Genomic DNA, 24,622 nt, shown 5'->3' on the forward strand with positions numbered 1-24,622 from the left:
ATGCCGTCCCAGGGTACAGGCAGTAACAGAGAAGAATTGGCTTTTTGGAAACATCCTCACGGAATGCCAAATTGCAAATGATTATTTTCAAAAGTGCCTTTGTAAAGAATTCAAGAATCAACAACCCAGACAGAAAACCAGAGGAAATCTGTGGTAACTTCTGGAATCCCGATGCTTTCTTATGGTCAGGAAGAGGGTAGGTGAAGCAGAACAACGGGGTCAGGAGCGTGAGCGAGGAGGGCGTCTTGGCTCTGCAAGTGTCTTTGCTGTGTGGGAGCTGCTCTGCTCCACCGGTATAAAATGAAGATGTTAATTGTTCCTGGCAAACCCAGTTCCAGTGAGGCATAGCTGATTAGTGGTTACTGACTCTTCCTATGGCATGTCAATGAATGCCACAGAAAATAATCATGGAAGACCACAGTGGCGCTGAATAAAGCAACAGAGAGAGGTTACTGTAGGAGAGCTTGTATTAAAATTTTTAGCAAAGGGCAGGCTGAAAGAAAAGTTTAAATGAATACCAGGAGTATCGTGTGGGCTTGCAATTAGTTGCCTCTTTAGGCTTAGTGCATCGAAACATTTTACTTTATTGTGCTTATTATGGCAATAATTACCAGTATTGCTGGCATCATGAGTAGCAAAAAAAGCTTAGACTGAATGAACATGGGAAATGAATCAGCTTTTCTTTAGGCAAACCCAGTTTCTCACATACTTAGAGGAGAAGCAGTGTGTGGAAGGTTATTTATCAAATAGATATAATGTATACATGCTCCTTTTCTGGGTTAAGTAAAGGTGGCCCATCCACCTAAGTAAGACAGGTAAGTAGCGTCTTGCGGGATAGATGACGCATCATGACACCAAGTCCCTTTTGGTCCCTACATACTGCTGATGCCCTATCCAGCCTCTCTCATTGACCGTCTTTGGGATCTGGCTCCCACCTTAGTAAGATAGAAAGAAAAGATCTGTTTATTTACAGTCCATTAAGATTTTATAACAGTCTGTACTTGACTGGCAAGTATATGTATAATGTCTACTGATGTAAATAGCGCCCAGTACGACCTAGTCCACTCCCCTTCTATGTGGAAAAATCTAACATTAAGATTTCACATACTTAATTAATTGCAAATCTTTTAACTATCCAAAACTTCACAGACTGGAGGGTTTAGGGGAGGGTTTTTAGCTATCATCAGTATCCTCCTGTCTGGTATCCGCTAATGAAAAGTGAATGGAATTTTTTTCTACTTTGAGAAAAAGTCTGTTTAGATTTGACTTAACTGGGTGTGCTAAACACTTACCTAGGACAACTCTGAGGTGCTATAAGCTGAAGATACCATTTCTTTCATAATTCAAGGGCATTCCTCCAAAAAGCAGTTTTTACAAATATGAAATAGGCTTTTACCCGACTCATCATTCACCTACTCACCAGGATACTCTCTGGAGCAACATTAATGCGCCTTCTAGATTTCATCTTCAGCTTTTAAGTGGCATTCCCAGCTGCACTGTTCTGCATTTTTACCAATTATTCCCTCTGTTTTTTGCCTATCTCTGCTGCATGTTAATGTGGGGGTTTCTGAGTCACAAAAGCTGTACTGGTGCTTTTACCATGAGATTTCAATGGTGTATAAAGAATTCTAAAGGCATCTTCAGGAAGATTCTAACTTCAGGCAGCAACTGTCTCAAAAATTTCATATTTGGAGAACAAGTCTTATGAGGAGCAGCTGAGGGAACTGGGGTTGTTTAGCCTGGAGAAAAGGAGGCTGAGGGGAGACCTCATCGCTCTCTACAACTACCTGAAAGGAGGTTGTAGCGAGGTGGGTGTCGGTCTCTTCTCCCAAGTAACTAGCGATAGGACGAGAGGAAATGGCCTCAAGTTGTGCCAGGGGAGGTTTAGATTGGACGTGAGGAAAAATTTCTTTACTGAAAGAGTGGTTCAACATTGGAAGAGGCTGCCCAGGGAAGTGGTTGAGTCCCCATCCCTGGAGGTATTTAAAAGACGTGTAGATGAGGCACTTAGGGACATGGTATAGTGGGCATGGTGGTGTTGGGTCGACAGTTGGACTCAATGATCTTAGAGGTCTTTTCCAACCTTAATCATTCTATGATTCTATGATTCTATGATATTAGCAAGCCTCTAACACGTGGGCTTCTTTTTATCACTTTGCCAATAATGCCAGTCTGATCTACGCAGGCAAAAATCCTGGAATTTGCCTAGAGCATTATCTGTAAGCCTGCCACCAGAAATAATGTTAGTAACTGTGGAAAGTTTGGGGGAAAATCTCTAGTTCAAGCAAGACTTTCAACACTCAGAGACCTGAAGGAATTCTCAGATATACACAGTCTATGGAGTCTTCCAGCAAAATTGCAAACTCCTCTTCCTACTCATCAGTTTTTCTTTTGGCATTCTCACTTAACTAGCCATACTGGGTGGTGGCAGAGGTAGGCATCAGCAAAAAGAAACTTAAATTTAAATAAAATTGTACTTTTTCATTGTAATTTTTAGTGAGTCTAACAAGAGCAATGAACTACAAGTAAAAGCACACAAAAGACTGTTAGGATATTATGGCCATTCAGAGTAACCCTTTGTAGTGAGAAGTCCCCAATATACTTGGTGATGTGGAAGTGTATACAATTTCCTGGTCAACAGTGCAAGATGTGCATGATAACTTTTACATATTTCCTTCAAAAGAAAAGGAAGTAGTAATGAGTAAATATGCATGATTAAAAGGGCAACATAGAGTATCCTCCTAATCAGTAACAGAGGTCTCCTCACTTTGTTACGATTTGGCAGCTGAAGCAGGAAATTGCCAAACTCATACTTTTTTGCTTGTTATCAGCTTCCCTAAAGATATTATATTAGACAGCAATTATAAGCCAAGTATCACAGCACTGCAGTGTTCCCCTTTTCACTACATCTTTCTGGAAGATGAACAAAACTGGAGTGCTGGTATGTTCCTGAAAAGACGGGCTGCGCTTTCTGATTTACACAGTAGCAGCTATAGATCTGCAGTGATGAGAGGGATCTGAGACACAAAGACTCATTTATTGTTATTGCCCTTGACTGAGACATATGATAGATTTGTTTATGATAGTTTGTTTTGAATATTCTTTCACATAAAATATCCCATAGTTACCTCAGATACTGAGCTTTTTGACAACACCCCAGCTTTTTGCATGGATGTGGGACACTGGTCACGACAATGCCCTTTCCTGATCTCTGCCTCAGGCAAATTGCCATTTCTGTGGATTTGCATTTTTACTTAAGTTCTTAATTTGTTATACAGGGGTTGAGAAAGCCTTTCTGCCTTGCAGTGCTCTCTGAACCTTGGTTGCCTCTGATTGCTAGGTCTGGTCTCAATTTCCACAGCCAATCATATGTATATGAATCATCCTAAAGACAGCAAGAGATAGCCATTCCAGGGGAAGATGAGACATGAAGGTTTTAGCTGTCAAAGCAGAAGGGAGAACAAGCCTTTTCCACCAGCATGGTTGAAGTTGCACGCGCTGGAAAAGTGAGCCTGGTAGTAGCAAAAAGTGTGCTGCCTGCAAATGAGAAAGCACAGTCAACAAACATCAGTCATTCCAACTGTATATTTATAGAGGGTGATTTTTGAACAGTTCAGAATTTACCGAGGAACTACCAAGGTTGGTAAAGAAATGAGATACAGTGATGCATTATGCATGAAAAAAAGGGGGGAAGAAGTTTAGGAGGCCAAAAACAATTCAGAGCTGCAGTAAAGGAACCACCAGGTAAGTTTTCAGGAAGGCTGAACTGGAAATAGTGATACATTCAAGTAGAAATGGCAGTATGTATGCCTCCAGAACAGGAGTTGTAGACGGAGAAGGAGCTGATAGCAGTGGCAATGTTCTGGTAGTCATAATCAGGGTCACCTGAGTTCAAGAGCAGGCTAAAGATGAGCTACAGATACTCCTAATACCTAAAGAGGCAATTTTCTTCTCAAGACAAATGGACAAAACGTTGAATTTTTGGGCAAGATATAAGGCATTTAAATTAAGATAGAAAATTATTTTTTCAGAACAGGCAGGGAGGGTGGGCCAGGAAGCATTCATCAAAGTGTTAAAAGATGTGAATAGCAGAGCGAATTCAGCTCTAAGGAGGTAGTTCATATTAAAGAAAGATAGAAAGAAAGGCAGAAAGGAATTGTCAGGATACATCGGATAACAAACTGTGGGAAAGTAGTTCTTGTACTGCTATAAGCATCAAATACAGATATCTGTGTGCCCAAGATGAAGTTACAGGAAACGTAGTCTATTTAAGTCCTAGAAGAGACCAGAATTGCAGCAGGTAGTAAGATGGTCACTTACAGAGATTTTCACTGGATATTCAGTTGTTAACGTTTAGTAGTGGAAAATAGCAACAAATTTCCATCTTTGTATCAAACACTGCTCATCCAAACTACCACAGAATATTAAACTGATAAAAAAGGGAGAAGATTTTTAGAAGCATCAAGTCATGCTACAGGAAGGAAGTACTTTTGCTGCTTCCAATTGATGACACCCATTTCAATCCCTGTAAAGAGATTAGTTTTTAGCAGTCTGTGGCAATGATAAGTAAACCATGTTTCTTGGAATTTGAAATCTGTACACCATGAACAAGTCATTTATTATGAAGGTGAGATACTGTTATGCTGAACAGACATGCTGTCTAAAGTATGAGATTTTTCTGGAGATTGACACAGAAGGATAGCTTTCTTGGCAGTCCTTTGCATTTTTAAGTAGGTTATTTAAGTATTCACTGACGTTCCGTTTAAAAATGTTTAGGTAGGGGACATGGGCTTTTAACAATCCATAAAGTAGTAAGACCATATAAAAGGATATATAAATACAAAATACATGGTAGTTCTTCAAGTTCCACACTGATAGAGTGTAATGAGATAAGATGATCACAATGCTGTCTATACCTTAGGATTAAGCATAGTGGTCCAGAAACAAGAAAGGTAACTCATACTGGCAGCATAACTGAGAATTACGCTACTCTCTACCAGCAAAAGCAGGCATTCAAAAGCCAGTGTTGCCCATACCGGTGGTGTTACTGTAGATGTCATCTACCCCAGCTCTGAATGGAAATAGTGATAATTTTACAGAGTAACACATGGGAAACATTAACAGATACAGTTTACACGTCTCGATACCGGTTTCCCAGGGCAGAAAGCGTTCTTGTAGCAAAGGTGATAATGTGACGCTGTGGCATCCTCACAGAGCACTGTGAGGGGAGGGTGCAGTATCACACACTGCCTTAGTGTTAGGATTTGTAGTGTTAAACTGGAGATTTTTTCACAAGCCTATCACCTGTCCAGTGATAACCATGGCTCTCAGGGAGATGCTGGCTCGGATGCTAAACTCTTGCCTTTTGTGATGAACTTTTTCAGGTCTTCCAGGTGTTTCCTTTCATTTAATGAATTAGCTGTCCACAGCCAACTTAAGCTGCTTCAACTTTTTATTATTATTTGCTGATTGCTATTAATATCTTAGGCATACTTCGGACCATTGCTTAGGTGGCATAGTCCCTGCCATGCAGATCATTTACTCTCAAGTCCGACACATTTCAGTGAAGGCCTAAATCTTTGCTGTGCGAGTCCCCATCAGGAAAGAGGTGTAACAGCTCCAGTCACCCGGGAGTGCAGGCAGCCCTGCAGCTGCAGCACTGCGGGTAGGAAACCCCCAGGAAAACAGAGCCCACAGCAGAAGTGAAGGCTGTGAGCTGGAGGCGTGTGAGCGTCCTGCAGAGGCTGGGCACTGGCACGGCAGAGTGCGGGAGCACCAGTGCAAGAGCAGCAGGCACCCCTCTACCCACTCCCAGCCCTGGCACATCGTCCCCATGCAGGGTCACACCACCCTGAGGCATCTCAGGGGGGAGATGCCCTCTCTCTCTGCTGGCTCTTCTCCCAGCTTTAGCTCCCGTGCCCCTGCTTGGCTCAGCAGTTGCCCAACCCAAGAGCCGTGGGCATGCAGGAGAGGGAGGCAGGAAGGGCTGGCACCTTGTTGGAGAGAGTCATCGGGGTGCTACAGGAGAAAGGCATTCACACCTGTCATTTGTGCTAAGGTGATAGCTTAGGAGGAAAAGGAGCTACAGGGGAAGATGACGCCAAACATGACTTTCAAGGAATGCGGCTGCAGGCACCCATCCCAGGGGAAAGCCAAACGTTTGCTGAGATGGCAGACCTGGGTGCGGCACACCCACCTCTGGCATGTGCAGCTCCTGCTCCAGCTGGACATGCACCTTGGAAGAGCAACTGTGCTGAAGCTGCCAGCACTCAGGAGGAAAACAAAACAATCTGCAGAGTATATGACACAACTTGTTGGTCTGAAAGGCATGGGAGATTTCAGACATATGAGACACAACAGATCTTCAAAATAACTTGCTTTGTGCTCCTGCTGCTGCCAAAACAGGTTTGCTCTAGGTGTTGTGTGAATGAGTCCTGTTAGCTACTCCCACAACAACCAGAAATCTCAGTGTAGTGGAGGAATTACTATTATTTGCTCTGTTCATTTAGCACACCATCCCCTTTGCATTGTCTGAGTAATGTACAGTGAACAAAGCCCATAAACTAGATCTCTTCCATCTTTTATTGGAGTATGATGGACTGATAGATTCATGGAATTTAAACTACTTTATCCAGTCAAAAAGTACAGGATTCACCAAAGTAATGTCTAAGATGTTTCTTAAATAGTTCACCTAGGCTTGTTTTTTTTGTGGACACACACAAAAAAACCCCCACAAGACTAGCTAGGAAAGATGGAGTTGCCATTAATGGTACAATGACCATCTGCTGTTCTGTTTTATATTCAAGACAATTTTTAAAGTCATAAATTAAGCCATTGTGTATTATTGTGGGGGTCTTTTTCCTCACTGTGTCCATGGGACTTACATTGCTGGGGATCATTATCTTGCAGTAACAGAATGAGAGCCTTTGGCAGCCACTCACATACACACAAGGACAGTGTCAGTAATTCTGTGGAGCTCTATACCATTTACAGAAATGCAATTTATGTATGCAAAATTCTTTGAGGGTCAAACCTTTCCAATGACAATATTAATCTAGTGCTTTGTAAATGTTATTTAATCTTCATAACAGTGTTTGGATGTGGTATGGTTATTTCCATTGGAATGGCTTTGGATATTATGCATTCTAATGCATGTAGGTCTGGATTATGCATACAGACCATGTTTATTAGAAAGAAAACATTTCTCACTGCAATGAGTGAGAAATGTTTTGAAATCTGTTTCTTAGGCAGCAGGTGCTTTTATAGTATAATTATTTCATTTCTGAACTTCGTGTATTAATCTTTTTTCCAACTTCTCAGCAATCTGATGAGCTGGAAGGTGCAAAAGCCTTCAGAGTGGAACTTGAGCAGCAGTGGTAGAAGAGTCAGGAAAACAGCAGAGATTCCCAAAAGCGTGAGCTAGAAAAAACTCAGAAAAAGTGCCCTTCCATCTTTTTACAATACTAGTACACAATTTCTCAAACTTCTCCAGGCATTTGCCCATCAAGCTAAGTCTGAAAAGACTTGTTCATTGGCCATACTCTAAATGACCCATTTGTCTTTTCCAAAGTTTCCCGGTGCCAGAACTGCTTCTCCTAGATGTTCAGATTTTTGTGGAGACAGGCAGCTCTCTGACGATGCAAATATGCATACTCACGCAGAGGGTTCCTGAGACTGCAGAGGCTGCTAATCTTAGAGGGAGCTGTCTACCCCCGTCACACACTCCCAGGGCTCCAGCTTCTTCCCGCGCTTTAGCTGGAGAATTCCAGCATGTTGACCTGGCTCTGACTCCTCGCTGTGAAAACACAATGGGATCCATTCTCCTATCATGGACAAGTTATGCACATAAAAACCCTGTTGACTGAAAGGAGAATAGACCCCTTTAGCCTTAGCATGACAAAACTCCTTTGAATGCTTACAGCATTTTTTAGTGAACTATGTTGAGGATGGAGAATACTTTCTCCCTTCTCCCTCCTTTGCTCCTTCCCCCTTGCAGAAATCTGTAGCAGCATACCTAGCACCTCTCATTTGTATAAGGCTCTCAAAACCCACCTTCATTCTTTTCAGTCAGTTTTCTCTCTCCATAACTTGGATAGGGACACACTTTTTATTTTAATGCAACTGGCATTCACTCTTTGATGGTTCTGCCCACCTGCCCCATCCAAGTACCCTGTTGCACAGTGGCTTTGATGAAACTGATAGATTAGGTGCTCTGGGATCATCTATTTGACATTAATAGATATGCCTGATAATTGGGAGACAACATGGGTAGAGTTACTCTGAGTCAGAATCTATAAAAATTGCAGAAAAAAGATTAAAGTCCAGACTAGCAATTCAGTGAGACCCTGTGTAGTTGCCAACAAGTCAAGTGACATCCATCTCACACATAACTGGCATGATAGTGGTCCAGATAATTACTAATTTTGATCTACACTATTGCCTTCTATAAGCTTTAGATGTTATATTATTTAGATATTATACCAATAACACTACATCAAACCAAGACAACCAGTCATGACAACACCAAAAACAAACAAACAAAAAAAAAAACCAACCTGACATGTTACTCTTCTCTCCAGGTCCTTCTTTCTTCCAGAAAAAAAAAAATAAAGAGGCAGGTTCTGATGATGAATGAAATTGGACTGATTTAAGGTGGAGCAACAAGAATTGCAGATTTGAATTCTTGCACTGGGATTCCCCGAATTTCTAATCCTGGCCCCTGTAAAAGTAGACGTTTTATCCAAAGGGCAGAAACAACCATATAATAGTTTAAAAAAGGGTTTGATCTAGAGCTCTCTGAAGCAGATAGAAGTTCCCCTATTGTCTTCAGTGACTTTGGATCCAAGCTCCAAGAAAGTGATTACAATTAAGTGTTGAAATTATTTTTGTTAAATGGCAGATAGTAACATCATAAATTTAAATAATATTTGGACAGCTTATTTGGATCACTTGTGGTAATTTGCTTCTTAGTCAAACAGTAATACATTCATAAGAATAAAGTAGTAATCGGTGGTTTATTCTTTGAACGACTCAGTAGGATGGGAGCATAAGTTTTGTTTTAAATGTGATAGCAACTTAGGTAAAATATCTTGTTTGGGTTTTTTTTTGTAATATTGTGTAAAAAAAGTTGTATAATGTAATCATTTAGTGTTTATTTTATTATGTGTACCTTCTACTCAGAGGGTTGGCATTATTGTTCCTAACAGTGATGGATACAAGCAGATCATGCCCTATGACCTCTACCATCCGCTTCCTCGGTAAGTAAAACAGTCAACCAGATGCTAGGATTAACAAATACATTTACTTCTTTTTTTGTCTTCTCTACATTTCTGCTTTGCTCTTAAACTAAGTTAACAGATGCTGCTTTTCTCTTGCTCTGGACTCCTGCAGATTAACCTAGAGATGTTCAGGTGCTAACCTGTTGTTATAAATTCTGTTGATGCAGAACTGAAATGATATTCCAGCTGAAGCAGCAATGCAGACTTATTAAGTGTGTGTTCCCTTTCTTTCTCTCTTTGCTCACCCCCCACCGCAACCTCCCCTTTTCTCTCACACCTTTCCTTGTTATTCCCTTTACTCATCTCTGAACAGGACTATAACCTGTGGCTTTGTAATGAACCGTCAGATTTTCTCTCTCTGGTCTTGCATGCTTACAAATTGTGAGATTTTGGGTTTAGACAGTGTTAGTGTTATTTTCTGATCCTGCAAACCCATGCTAATGCCTTTCCCAGGGGCATTAATCCATTGGCTTTTCTAAGAAATCAGAGATCAGGGCCTGATTTGTATTATGAATTATCTCACAATTAAGTTGTTTTTAAAGTAAGACTTGAGATACTCATGGAAATAATCACATGAGTAATTACTCTTAAAGCAGTGAATAAGACTGGTGCTGCTAAAAATGTTTGGTAGCAGAAGGATAATAACCTTTTGGTTTTGAAATACTGCCTGGACATGCAATAGTATTGTGCTGTGTTTCCTTCTTCATTAATTTATTGTGTCATGGAGTATGAAATCACAGAAAGAAGCCCCTAGGCAACTTGTTAGTCTCATCCTGGTGAGGAAATGACCTCCTTCAAACCATGGTGAGTCCTAATGCAGAGAGCTTTCAGCATCAGTGTGCAAGCGCAGTGCATTCACATTCAACAGAGTCTCCAGCCAAATCATGGACCCACCCCAAGCTGTGAGTGAGAAATCAAGGAGAAGAGCAGCTTACTTGCCAAGCATTGTGGCTGCCATTGATGTTGACGCCCTTTATCAATGATCTGTGTCATTTGGATTAGGCTTTTCTCTTCCTAGCTAAGTGCTTATGGTTGTGTACACACAATCATTATCACCCAATATTTGTGAGATAGATACACTTATAAAATATATCCCTGCGTCTAATTCTTTCCTTCTAGAAAAGACTTTTCTCTGTTCTTTATTTAAAAATTAAACATACATACCTCCTAAACTCAAAAATTAAACCTCTGATAGTAAGGAATATAGAAGCTAGAATATTAATACAGGGTTTAATACTCCTGCTTTGAATAAAACAGATTTTATTTCAATTGTGCACAAAGGGCTTGTACATTGACAAAAGACAGAGAACAATTTTATATCAGAGGATGATTCAGCAGTACTTAACAGTGGAGGGACTGTATTTAAGGAAAAAGCATCCTGAGCTGACAGCTAGGCAGAGGCTTTTTTACTGCTTAAGAAAATCCAAAATAAAGGATCAAAATGCCCTGAGAAATTTGGCTTTCAGTAACACTGAAAGAAAAAAAAAAAAAAAAAATCATTCCCTGAAAATGATCAAAAGGCTGAGACTGTTTCTCAAGCTGTTCTGGATTATGGTCTCACGCCGTAACAGTCCCTTTACATCCACTCTCTCAGCCGCACTGTTCTTCTTTAACCCCCGCATTGATTGCTTAGGCTGCAACTGCTGGCTGGCACCTCTGCCCCCCTTTTTCCCTCTGCTGTTTTGCTGCTTCTTCCCTTCTTCTCCCTCTCCCCTACTCCCACATGTGCTCCTATGAACCCAGAAACAGGGCTCAGGTCTTCCTCCCTCACCCTGAGAGGGAAGACACAGCCACATGTCTCTTCTCCAAACCTCAGAGGCAGCAGAAACTGAACAGACCACGAGGCTGGCATGAGACAGGGCCAAGTCAGGGGGATAAAAAATGTCTTTCCTCTGAACCTGCAGAGTTTAGGCAAAAAAACCCAAACCAAAAAAAAACTCAACCAAACCAGAGAGGCCATGGTTGCATTACCTGTCTGAGACTGGCACCTAATACCAGGGACAGAGGAGAGCGACAAACACTCCAGGAGAAGTGGAGAGCAAATCTGGGAAGGCATCTTTGCAAGATTTCCCTACTGCAATCCCTCAGCCTTGAATTTTATCACGAAGAGGGAAAGGTATGGTTCAGCAGATATAGTGCTTACTTTTAATGCACCACCAATTCCTTTTGCAAATTCTCAGTCAATGTTGCACCCTTTGTATGTCAAAAGGAGATGTGACACCTGCTTTAAGAGCTGTGCAACAGAGAAACTTCACCTTCCTATCTTACACCCATACAAAACCTGAGGACCAAACTGCTTGCCTAGATTTAAACTGCTTGGTATTGCTGAGGTTGCCTAAGGCATCTGGAAACTTGTCCCAACGACTCCAGGGAATTCCCCGGTTCCACGTCACTTTTATGCCTGGGAAAAGCTGGCTCAGGCTGGCTGCAGCACTTTCTGCTGTTCATAAGTTTCAGTTTGAGGCCTCTTCATTTAGATTTGTGGTAGTAAGAAACCTTAGCTGTATGCTTGGAAACTTGTTCAGCAGAGCCACAGGTAACACATTTGAACTAAAAACATGGCTAAAATTACCCGTTTGTGACATATGTGGCTTATGCTGAGCACACGATGATGGATATGGCATGGTGTAAACATTGTTTCAGCACTTCTTAGTGATAAGTCATAGAATTAATCAGTGGCTTTGCCATTCATAAACAGCTATTAACATAAGCCATTTCACACTGAGTTTTATGACACTTTCAGCCAGTAGCCAAGTGTGGGTAGTGCTTACATATACTGGAGCTGATGAGAAAAAGGTGGGTTGATATGATGAAAAATCAGAGAGAAAGATAAACATTTTTCATATTGCCTAACAATCTTGGTGGTCCTGTAATTGTTACTTAATAAAAATAACTCCTTTGTTTTAAGTGGGAGAAAAAAATAATCTTTCACTTTTTTCCTTCTTGCCTGAAAGAGGAAACAGGTGGGTTTTTTTCTGCAAAAACAATTTTTTAAAGTAAAAAAATGAAAACTTATGACCCAAATAATTGTTTCAAACATTATTTCTAATGTCCTTATCAAAAGGGTATTTGCCTTTGAAAAAACAAACAAACAAACAGATTTTGTTAAATGTTTCCAGGTAGATAGAACATGCACATTTTTATACCATCAGGCATGCACAGGATTATACAGGAATAGCCACACTGGGTCATGACAACAGTCCCGGACCCTTTTGGTGACAATGTCTTAAATATAAGAGAGGAAATACCAGATTATTTTATGTGGACAGACATGTACACATATAAAACAATACGTATATTATTGTATACGCATCACTGTAAAAAAAGGATTATTCTCATAAGTATGCATAGCTTTTCAGAACACACACTTTGTTCTGTGGAGTTGTCATTACATTCTCAAATGGCACCTGTAGAGAAAAAATGGTTTCCCAGTTCCTCTCACTGCCTCAACTGTAAGGAAACAAGGCCCATGTGGTTTATCCATCAGAGGCCACGTGTCCTATCAGTATAGTCACGTCTTCTTTTTGGTAATTTCCTCACATCATCCTTTTTTTCCTCAACTAAGTTGTTTCCCTGGAAAGAAACACTGCTGTTTCCCTGTATGATCTCGCAAAAGGAGCATCAGCTTCAGAGCACACTGAGCTTCCAGTGATTTGTGACAAAGATTCCTCAGAACATGACAAATTGTGAAGATATGATAATCCCAACAACTAAATAAAAGGAATTAAGTTAAAAGTATTTAGAGTTTCTGTGGAAGTAGTCACTGGGTTAGTGGGAGGGAGGAGATTTCATATTACTAATCTGTGATTTAAAGACAGCAGCCATGAGAGTGCTTTGCTGTTATGGCCATTTATGAAAATATATATATTATTAATTTTTACTGACATTAATCAGAAAAAAAACCCTCCTGCAGATAGCAGTTTATGCATTTGGGGGGTGCGAGTGGGGGTGGAGGCAGCAGGGTTTCCTTTTCCTGATGCCTCTCTGTTTTGGGGTCTTTTTTCCCCAGATGGGAAAGTACACCCTGGACTGCCTGTTCCTCATCCTGTGGAGGGGGCATTCAAAGCCGCAGCATCTCATGTGTGGAAGAAGACATTCAGGGTCATATCAGCCCCGTGGAAGAATGGAAATGCATGTATACTCCAAAGATGCCTGTTGTCCAGCCTTGCAATATATTTGACTGCCCAAAGTGGCTTGCTCAGGAATGGTCTCCGGTAATCAGCTTAGCTTTGTTGATTTTGTATTTACCGCACTAGGAATATATTTTAAATTATAGTTTAGTGAGCTTGTGGAAGTAGGAACATTCACTATTTTCTTATTACCATGACCTCTGTTTTAAATTATGCTATTTGTCTAACTGCAAAGTAAATAGTCAGGAATAATGTATTAATAAGATTAACATGATTAAGGGGAATGATGGAAAAATAAATCAGATCAGTAATGTTAGTTAGTGACCTTCTACTAATAATAGACTGGGAATATAAATGAAATGCACAAAACAAAACCAGTAAGCATGCAATGATATATCCCTATTACAACTTTTCAGCCATAAATTGAATATCATGTATTGTTGAGAAATTTCCAGAAATACGTAAAACCATAAATGACTCTGCTCTTTGATGCTTGTAGTAGTTTATTCATGACTCACCCTTCCTTCTGTACGGCAGTAAATGTCTTCGAAATGTCCTTCTACAAAAGTAGAAAAGTACTTTGCTTTTGTACATAAAGACTTAATGTAGTTTCTCACCACCCCAGTTTCTCAACAAATAAAATGGGCTTTAGAAGCTAAGCTAGCTGACCCACAGGTGAGGTGTTCTTGACTGATTGCAAAGTGTTTAGTGATTTCCAGATGAAAGCTGCTATCCAAGAGCAAAGTGATATTGGTAGTATCCATAGTCCTCCCCACTGGTTGGTAGTTTTAATCCTCTCCCGTGCAACCGCCTCTGAAACAATCTGTACAGGGGAAAAAATTGATGTACCTTACCAAAAATAAAGGAAAAAAGACTTAAGAAAGTGTCTGGGGGAAGAAAGCCCGAATAGTTTCCCATTTTGTTTGGTGCCATGTTCCAAAACAGCTGAGTGTCACCCCTGTTAACCCATAAGCCCCAGTACTTTGTCCAAGCAAAGCAGAGTGGCTCCAGATGAAACTGACAGGGTGTTACTGAGCACATCCAATATGGGACAGATGGCCACAAACCAAGTAACCAATGCTGAGAGAGTGACACTGCAAGAGAAATCCAGCAGCAAAATGTCCAAACCAAGTAAATGCGCAGAGCAAAAAGGCAAAAATTTCTGTCAATTTTATACCTTATCCATAACTACCAAATATTATGAATAATTTATGTTCAGGGTTGGGTGTTTCTGCATTGTTTTACTCTCTGACATACACATACTTCTATTGCATAGTCCACTTTTATTTATCACTCTTGTGACGTATCACACGCACCTATTTTTTTCTTTTTTTTTTTCTTTTTTTTTTTCTTTTTTTTTTTCTTTTTTTTTTTCTTTTTTTTTTTCTTTTTTTTTTTCTTTTTTTTTTTCTTTTTTTTTTTCTTTTTTTTTTTCTTTTTTTTTTTCTTTTTTTTTTTCTTTTTTTTTTTCTTTTTTTTTTTCTTTTTTTTTTTCTTTTTTTTTTTCTTTTTTTTTTTCTTTTTTTCCCCCCATTCCTTTTTTTCCCCCCAGTGCACTGTGACCTGTGGACAAGGACTCAGATACCGTGTGGTCCTTTGCATTGATCACAGGGGGATGCATACAGGAGGCTGTAGTACTAAAACAAAGCCGCACATAAAAGAAGAATGCATCGTACCCACTCCTTGCTACAAACCCAAAGGTAATGAGGCAGAAGGTTTCTCATAAATTTTTCAGAGCTCTTCTATGTTGAGCAGTTTTGTTTTGTTGCTGGTAGCACTGTTTCCACCTGCATTGAGTTATGAATTTGCACCTTTAAGGCCTTCCATTCCTATTCCAGTCTGCCTGCTAGCAACTTGGAGTGAATGCTGGCCCCTTCTGTGTGTGTGTACAGCTCTATCGATACAACCTCTTTCTTACAAGATCTGGGGTTTTCACTGTTAATTTGTGATCCAGCAGACCAAGCAATATAAATGTAAATTTGACCACAGTGTAAGCAGGTTTGACCTTACTGATCGTGTCTGGGCTAAATTTGCCCTGTATTTTAAAAAGAATTAAATATATAAATAACATTTATGGTAGATAAATGTAACCATAATTTTAAAGTGCCTGTTCATAACTTGGCACTTGAAATGGGTCAGAAGCAAGCATTGTATATCCCAGCATGAAGTTCCTCTTACTAGCAAGGCTGCAAAATTTGGCAGACTGTTAGACTTGAAGCATCTTATAGCAGGAGTACTCACAATTTGTATAGAAATGTTTCTTGACTTGGGTCCTCAGACAGAGAGTAATACTGTGGTAAATCCCCCACATTTTATTGAGAGAAGAAGAAAATATTTCTGCAGCTGTTTGAAGGTTCTTATGGGGTGAGAATGTTAGAAAAAGTCCTGGAGACTGGATTGGATTAATGGGCAGTGGCCAGGTGCAGCAGACACAGGTATATGAGCATGCATGTGTTTGTGTGTGTGTACAGCTCTATCGATACAAACTCTGTGTCTGTATACTGTCTAACTTATGGAAACTTCTGGGCTACAGCAATGCAGGTGAACTTAATTTCCCAAAACTGGAGGCTTAAACCCCACCATAAGAAGAAATCAATTCCTTTTAAAAAATGAATTGCTATCCTGATACATATTAAAAGCATTTATTACGAAGCCCTGTGAAATAAGAGTGACCCGTGGCCTCGTGCTGATCCAAGATGAAACAGTGAAATTTGGCATTTTAATTTCGGCACTCAGTGGCCGATGATGGGTGCACTTGCCAAGTTTCAAGATTCCAGTTTATCTGGACCATGAGAATTCACTCTGTCTGCCAGCCACCAAAGTGGCGAAACCCAGACACAGGGCCTCTGGGGAGCAATGGGTATGTTTGCACTGTGTTTTGCTAGCCAACATGAGCTCGCTCCGTCCACCTTCCAAGATAAAAAAAAAGGCCCTGTGACTGTGTTAGGATGACTCTGACCCTCATACGGAGATTCAGTGGGTTTGGGCTCAGTCAGTCAGTTGCTTTTATGGGGTTTTATCTGTTTATGGCGTTCAGAGCACAAGTAAAGCAAGATCCTGTCTGCCTGCAGCATACAGTGTAAGCAAAATGCAGTAAGACACCAAAAAATCAGGTGTTGCAAACCACCCACAACCGACTTCTGTCTAGGGAACCTGAGAAGGGTGTAAGACCAGCTAGGAAAGCTTTGCTTGTCTGCATCTGTCAAGAAGTCTCTTCCAATGGGACTTGTGTGGGAACAAAGTAAATCGCTGTTTGCTAGAAGCCCACCCTTGCAACACAGTAGTATCTTTACCCTGGATAAACTCTTATGCTGCCCTTTGCAGTGATGTGATTAATTTCTGCATGTGATTAATTTCTGATTGTAGGCAGTTATTTTTTTCTTCTATTTTTTCCCATGGGATGGAAAGTCCTACGCGAAGCATACTGTTTTGCTTGGATTTAATTTTACTCTGCATCTTGCTTCTGCAACGCTCTCACAGTTCTCCCTCCATAATGCAAGTGGTAATATTTGAAGACCAATGTACCTGAAGGCTGAATCATGCTTTCGGAAGAAAGTTGGACCAGATTATATCCAGAGGTTTCTTCCAATCCAAATTATTCTATTTACGTGCTAGAAGTTTGTCCTTTTTATTTCACAAATCTAGAGTTAGAGCAGTAGGAGTAGCAAAGTGCCTCTCCTCTATTGAATGTTTTAGCCTTAGCCTGCTTTTTTCTTCTGGAGCTGGATTAACATAAAGCAGAAAAACAATCTTGCTAGCTGACTGAAGCAGCAAGAAGAAAAAAGTGGAATTCTTTCTTCTTTTAACACACTGTGCTGAACAGAAATAGAATGCAAATAGTTCATGTAATTTATTTCATTTCAGTTTACTCAAGCACTGAGGCACTTTATCTTGGGAATAAGACCAAGACACCAATAATGGGAAAAAATAGGATATCCCTGGATTAAGTAATGATTTTCAGTTTTAATAGAGAAAGTGTATTCATCTGATACAACTTTATAATATAAGATTTAAGTGGTTTTCCTGGAACTGTTTTATAAAAGAAGAGATTTTACTTTAATCTCCAAAGGTAAAAATTCCTCCTTAGCTTATGTTAGGAGTGCTTTTTATTCACTTTTTTTGGTCAAAGCACACTGTACAACATCAACATTTCTAATCTTCTAACTCATTTTACAGTGTAGATTATAATTAGCTACACCTCTAAAAAAGAAAAGTTATTAAAAAGTCACATAACAGGCAACAGTACACAAGAGCTTTTGCTTTTTACAAGTACTTGCATCCAGGCAAAAAAGCACAGAAGATCTGACTTTCCAAAACCCATAAAACAAGCTGCAGAATATATAAATAGAAATATCTCCTACATATTTTGGATAACAAATGCGGTAAAATATAGATTAAGAGCTGTGCTGGCAAATATTCATCCTTAAATGGCACTAATAAATATGTTAGAGTAAGAGCTTGGCAAGCTGTTTCTAAGAGGGAGGCATAGTAACTCTATTACTGTTCCTTCTTTCCTCAGTTAATAACTTGCTCCAAGGAAATTTGCTTGACTAAAGTTGCAGTAGCTGTGAAATCAAGTTGTAAGTTGTTGTTCCTCTGTGATACAACTGACAGATGGGAAATTTTGTGTGCGTATGTGAAAGGTTCACTGTTGTGCACAACAGAGTCACAGAAAATTCCCGACTATTCTGAATAACCTTAATCTGCTCCCATTGGCAAGTACAAGTCCGTGCATTATAAACCTGAAAGCTTTAGGTGATTTGTGAGTGGCAAATAGGTCTGGCCCTGGTTCTCCTCAGTGGTCTAAGTCTCACTCCCTTTTATTTGTGTTTTTTCCCCTGATCCTAGCCCAGAACGTTTTGTTGAAATGCAGAGCTCCTTCTCAAATTATAGTGCTAAATTTGCTCTTGCTTTATACCCCTGTAGAGCTAAAACAGCTCCACCACCTTCAGCTCAAATACTCCTCTTTGACACCGCATGAAAGCAGAGTTTGGCCCGTGAAGCGGCATGGTCCTGTGCTCACCAGAGCAGAGCAGCTCATTACGCTGCGTGCACATCCTGGGGGGGAAGAAAAGCAGCTCTACTGTTTTCCATCAGAAATGACAGAAAAAGTATCAAGGTTCTTTTTTTAAATCCACATAGCTGATGAACTAATAAAGTTGAAAAGTATAGCTGGGCCATTTTATTATGGTTTCTCTGTTTTTCTGTGGTATCACTGATCAAATCAGGGTTTTCTTCCTTTTTGTAATCTATCAAAAACAAGCTTAATGTGTCTTCTGAAGTTCTAAAATTTAAGGGTAAACACAGGGATTTTATACATTTTGCCTTTGCAGTGTCAATGGAGGCCTGTTACACTTGCAAGACTCCCTCCAAAAAATACTTTCCAAAGTGCCTACTTTTACAGCCCAGTTGCATAGTCTGAAAAGTGACTTAATTTGCCTTTCTGGCTTTAGAACGCCATAGCCCTTCTAGCTGCAACAGTGACCTATCTGGCCATATAACCTTGTAAGCGTTATAGTCCAGGTGACGAAAGAGTTTCTTTCTCTCTCTCCTGCTCTCCTTTCTCTCTCTTTCTCCTTTGTGCTCAGCCTCCGTGTGGATGAAGGCACATATGCATCACAGGCATGCTCGGCAAGAGAGGGGAGGCTGGCACACATAGTAGCTTTACTGCATGCTTCCTATTTTCACATGCTTGTGTTTGTTCCGTAGAGAAACTTCCCGTGGAAGCAAAGTTGCCATGGTATAAGCAGGCTCAAGAGCTGGAGGAAGGAGCAGTGGTGTCTGAAGAACCATCGTAAGTCTTAAAAATTTGCTTACAACATGTTCGCATGATGTGGGGATTTGGGGCTTGCGCTGGACTAACACAGTCTCTTGAAATTGTATTTGGCTTTCATTAGAGTGTAAAGGCTAAACCCAACCCTGCAGAAATCAATGGGCTTAAAGCTGTGTCACACTTAAGTATGAAGAGACAGAATTCAAGAGGGAAAATGCAGATTTCATTTGAACAAATATAGACATCTTTTCTTTAAGGTCATTTACAATAATATTATAATGAAAGTCTGTCTACCTACGTAGTTATATGTTCCCCACTGCCACTGTATCTCCGCAGCTTAGCACCTTTATTTATTCTCACAATACCCCTGTGAAGTAAGGGGTAAAATACAGTGATGATTTCCCCTCACCTCTCCCCCTACGGAGAGTGTAGTAGCCACAAATAAAATGAATTAACTTTAGCAGAAAGTAAACTAGAAACCTTAGCCCTGTGGTTTGGATTGCCTTATCATCACTTACCTCAACATTTCAGGGATTTTTCCCTCCCTGCTTTTCTAGCCACTTCGTGGTCTTTGCCCAGCCACCTGTGCAAGATGGGTATCAGTCAGCACCTTGTACCCTGTTAGTAGCTCTTCCTCCTGCTGCAGACCCTCTTGGATGGCAGGTTGGCCTATGTACATATATTGAAATTCCTCTCGCATTAGGGATGCCTGAAATGATGGAAACTGTACATTTGCCTCCTAAATACATAAAGTTAACTCATGATGTCCTTTAACTGTAACTTTTTCTTTTTTCTTTTCCTATTCGTTTGTCTTCCGTTTTGTGAAAAAATCACTTTTGAGTTAGAAAGAGGTGGAGGACGTAAAATAGTTACAGGTAATGCTGAAGGAAAAAATATTACAATAAAAACCTGGAAAAGAACACTTCCACTTAGGATTGATACCTGCCTTTTTAATCTATCAGTAAGAAAGTCTGACTATGAATCTGTCCTTGTGTAGACAGGTTCTTCACACAGTACTATTGAAAATACAGTCTAGCAGTTTCTGCATGTGCTCCATTTCATTAATAGCAGGACTGCAGAAGAAGTTACAAAAATTAAGTTGTTTAAGAAAACCCTCAGAATTTCATTCAGAATTGAGTTGTATTGTCATTTATGGATAATTAATCTTCCTTAATAAAAATTTCAATTCCAATAAAATTGCAATGAAAAGGAAGCTGCAGTAAAACTGGTGTACCATATAAACCTTTAGCAATGAGGTTGAGAAATTAAAAATACTGTTATGATTACGTTTTGGATTTTTTATTCTGGAACTGTGATAAATGTATGCTATAATTGTAACCTCTGTACACAGCTTTAATCAGTAACCAGTTCCTCGTGGCTGAGCACATGACATTTTTTATTGCAACTGCAGCTGTGTATTAGACTAAAAAACATTGTTCGTTATCTAATATAATTGCAGTTTTAGTATGGTAAATCTGAATTGAAGTAATTTGAAACTGGAACATTGAAACAGAGCTAGAGGCATATATAATAAAGCCCTCAAAATAAAAATTATTTTAATTCAGCTGCCATATGTATACATAAATACATACAAATACACATATACATGTATACACACACATTTATATACATATATACAAATGCACATATTCATATGTGTGTGTATATATATTAGTAGCAGCTATCGCATGTAATATAATGAGATGTTTAACTGTTTCCAGAGTTTCATAGACTTTGTAGGTTGATTCATTCAGCATCTAAGTCTAGAAAATTCAGTATTTGTGAACATACTCATTTTTCATCTGTAAAGTGCAGTTTATTTTCTTGTGACTTTTCTTGTGACTATACTAAACCACTTAGCTAAATGTGCATTTATCAAACTGTTAATAACCCCTGGAAGCATACATAAAAAAGATGTATTATCAGGAAGTTTATCAAAAGGAATCATACTAATATGTGGTCATATCTGGAAGAATTTGTTACACTAAGAAATTTTTTAGATAAATTTTGTGAATAATGTTGACAGTACTGTAGAAAAAGAGTAATATATATATGAGTATATGTAGCTTTAAATATTAACAAGAAGGGGTTTGTAGAGAATAGGTGTAACTTGCAGGGAAAGATGAAGAGGCTTTTGTTTATCATGGCAAGTATTTTAATAAAATATTCTGGAAAACCTTATGGGTTTATGATATTGTGATATTATGATGACTTGTGATATTAAAACAGGCCTTAAGAGATATAAAAGAAAAGAAGTTTAAGAACTTTAAAATGTTTTAAGTGCAGCTATGACACCTCCTTACTTTATAGTTTCACTGTTCTGCTGCAATAAAGGCCCTGTTCTGCAAAGACATCCTAATCTTTTTACCCCATCATCAGTGATAGCAGTGGGATACTATCATACCAATACAGTGGGGCACAGTCCGGACTAGGTTCGTTCTGCCATGGGGTGGCATTTTGTACATTTTTTTCTCCCTGCAAAGCGGAACTCTGGGAGCATGTGTAATCTTTATTTTAGGCTGATGAGAAATCAACATGACATTAAATTAAATTTAAGTATAGATTTTTAGATGTGTTGACTAACAGCTAAAATAAAGGGCAGAAAGTCAGGGTCTTTATGCAAACTTTCCCAAAGCTTGGAGCTACCCATGCTTTGTGTTTAGTTTGGAATGATTTTTAGTGATAAGGTATGAGACAGAAAGACCAAATAAAAACTTAGAAAACTTGTGCTGAAAGGGCCATCCATGCAATCCCCGTCTGTAAACTGTAACAGCCATCTGCATATTGTTCCAGAATATCTAATCTGTTGACCGTGACCCTGAGCAGTGAACTTCCACATAAAATTCGTTTGGGTGCCTCACTATTAATAGTGTTCTTCATTAATGTCTAACTTTAAACAGTTATTCATTTTTGGTCCTGGTTATTAGATTGAAAAACTGTATGTAACGACATAAAAAAGGAGACAAAACACTCAGAACTCACCAAGGTACAATCAATAATCAACCTTGATGCCAGTTCTACAGCATCACTTGTCCTCATTCAGCTGTGTAGGGTTTTCAAATACACCAACTAGTTGAAAAGCAAGGTGTATTACATGATAATGCACCTTTTGGCCTGTGTTTCTGCAGCTATGCAGAGACACAATGTAATACTCCATGGCCTACCATAATGGCAGATGTCGGGCTATCACCCACATATTTTGGCTGTTGAATGATCAGTCCAGAGTGTAGGTGCATGCTAATTTGAGGGTCAGAATGGCCGACAGTTTTTAAATGTTGGATCAAGCACTAGCTGGTGTAAGGCAGTGTGTGACGTGGCCAGCTATTTTGCTGACTGTGAATTTGAGTAACTAGAACATGACCATCAATTTCTTACTGTCTTACACCTAAGTGTGTTGAATTGTGTTACTTTCCTGTGAATATTTTCAGAAAACATACCAGGGATTGTAAAAAACAATGTTAGTTGCTTGCTTCCCCTCCTCTGAGGAAGCCATTTCTTTTCTCCGATTCAATAGAGCGAAGCTGGCTGAGCAGGGTTTGAGGGTGGGAGTAGAGCTGCGCAGCCAGGATGGGCTTTCTTTGAGACCCCACTCCTCCACTCAGCAGGGAGGGAACGATGGGCAGAGGAGAGGCAGCGTGGAGGGGAAGGGGAGCAGTTGTAGGGCGGAAGGAACAGCAGAAGGCCACCAGTGGCATGGTAAGCCAGGTGCTGAAAAGGCAGCGTTGTGTGTTCATGAGTGTGTTTGCTTGAGGTTGGAGTAATGGAAGTTTCTTCAGACAAACTATGCTTATGTGATTTTCCTATTCGCTCTGTATTGGTACAATAATTACCAATTTCATGACTGCACTTGGGCAGATGTCAGTAAGGACTCATTCTTTTCCTACACTTCATCTGAGTCTCTTTCCAAGCTTTCTTATGCCACCAAGTCACTGCCCCCATTCTCCTCTACGGACAGGGTTGTCCTTTGTAGCTAGCAGACCATTCTTCCCCTACCACTGTCACCCTTTCTTCTGTATCATTCTTCAGGCAGAGAAAGCAAACCCCATCTATAAGCAACTCTATTGTCCTTCTCAAAGTTTATTTTTGATTGGAAGTTTAAAAGCTAAAGCTGAAAATTTTCAGCAGATTTCTTTTATGCATTGAGTTCCCATATTTGTGAATGTCTGTATTGCTGTCTTGTGACTTTTGTAACTTTCTATTTAATATGACTTTTGTTATGAAATTGCATACTATGAGTTATAAAGTTGCACTTTTTTTTACATTGTCCTTCCACCTGTAATTTTTGATCATTCTCTAACGTGCTGCTAGAGCAGCAGACGCCTCATTTTTATTCCATCTGCGTGTAGTACCTTCATTATTTATTTCTTCAGGAATTTCTAAAGGAAGCAAGTCTTACAGTTTAATTTTGTCTGTATATGTCTATCTGTCAGTTGCCTTCCTCTTCTCTTAGTAACGTCTGAATTTATTCCTATTAACTGAATTTGACAGGGGTATAAAGCTATCACAGAGAATTTTACCCCTGTCAAATTTGGTTGATATTCACCAGGAAATTCAGTGGTAGTATTTTCCACATGTTTCACGGAACTAAATGACTAGGTAGAAAACTGACACCCTACAATTCCCCAGTTGAAGGAAAGGTTTCTAAAGGAGTTCAGTCCTTAAGAGGTGCCAGAGAATCTACTTGGGCACTCAGCCTTCAAATGTAAATCCATGTTTCATTGGTTCTGCTGCTCAAAGAATTAATCATAACCAGTTCAGCCACTTGAAGGCTAGAGGGGATAGTTATGTTTGTGTTGTCTGACCTGCTGCACCCCTAGATGGGGTCAATTAAATATTAATTGCTGACAGAACTACTATGAAATACTCTAGGTTGGTAAGAAAGTATTGTAATCTTCATTAGGACAAAGGTTTAAGGTGAGAAGTCCTTGCTGTCCTGTGTTGTCGTACATATTGTTCTCCTATTGCTGTCCATCTCTGAAGTGACCATTCACCAGGCCTTAGAAATATGTTATCTGAGAGAGAAGCCACAGTATCTTTCTGTCTGACCTCTTTCACTGGAGCTCATTACACCAGCACAGCCTGACAGCCAGAGTCAGAAAGAGCAGCAGTGATGATTAAAAAAGCATGGGATTTTCTATGTATAATGAGATTGGTTTTATGGGTGGTGGAGGGCTTGTTTAAAAGATTTCTGTCTCTAACTCTTGAAAAATGCTCTTGTGTGTTAACACCATACCCAGCTTTTAACATACTGCCATAAATAACCCTGGTGCTAGCCATAAAAAGAAGGGGGGGGGGGGGACAGGGAAGAGGGCAAACAATAATATCTGGATGCCAGATGGCACCATCGTAGTGATGGGGCCAGTTCAGTAAAAAACAAAAGGAAATTCCTGACATGCATCAGTGGGGAGGACAAAGCCCTCAGGGAACTGGATATGGACAGA

At 39.8% G+C, this 24,622-nt stretch overlaps 1 protein-coding gene across 1 annotated transcript in view; it reads left to right on the forward strand.

Moving 5' to 3' along the window:
- Window positions 1-24,622, forward strand: part of ADAMTSL1 (ADAMTS like 1) — a 464,029-nt gene that overhangs the window by 344,473 nt on the left and 94,934 nt on the right. Inside the window, exons 11-14 of the mRNA XM_009274309.1 lie at window positions 9,207-9,257; window positions 13,288-13,492; window positions 14,961-15,108; window positions 19,118-19,202. Coding sequence (XP_009272584.1) covers window positions 9,207-9,257; window positions 13,288-13,492; window positions 14,961-15,108; window positions 19,118-19,202 — 489 coding nt within the window. The remainder of the gene's footprint in view (window positions 1-9,206; window positions 9,258-13,287; window positions 13,493-14,960; window positions 15,109-19,117; window positions 19,203-24,622) is intronic.

The sequence above is a fragment of the Aptenodytes forsteri genome, unplaced genomic scaffold (assembly GCF_000699145.1).
Source record: "Aptenodytes forsteri isolate BGI_AS27 unplaced genomic scaffold, ASM69914v1 Scaffold46, whole genome shotgun sequence".
Lineage (NCBI taxonomy): Eukaryota > Metazoa > Chordata > Aves > Sphenisciformes > Spheniscidae > Aptenodytes > Aptenodytes forsteri.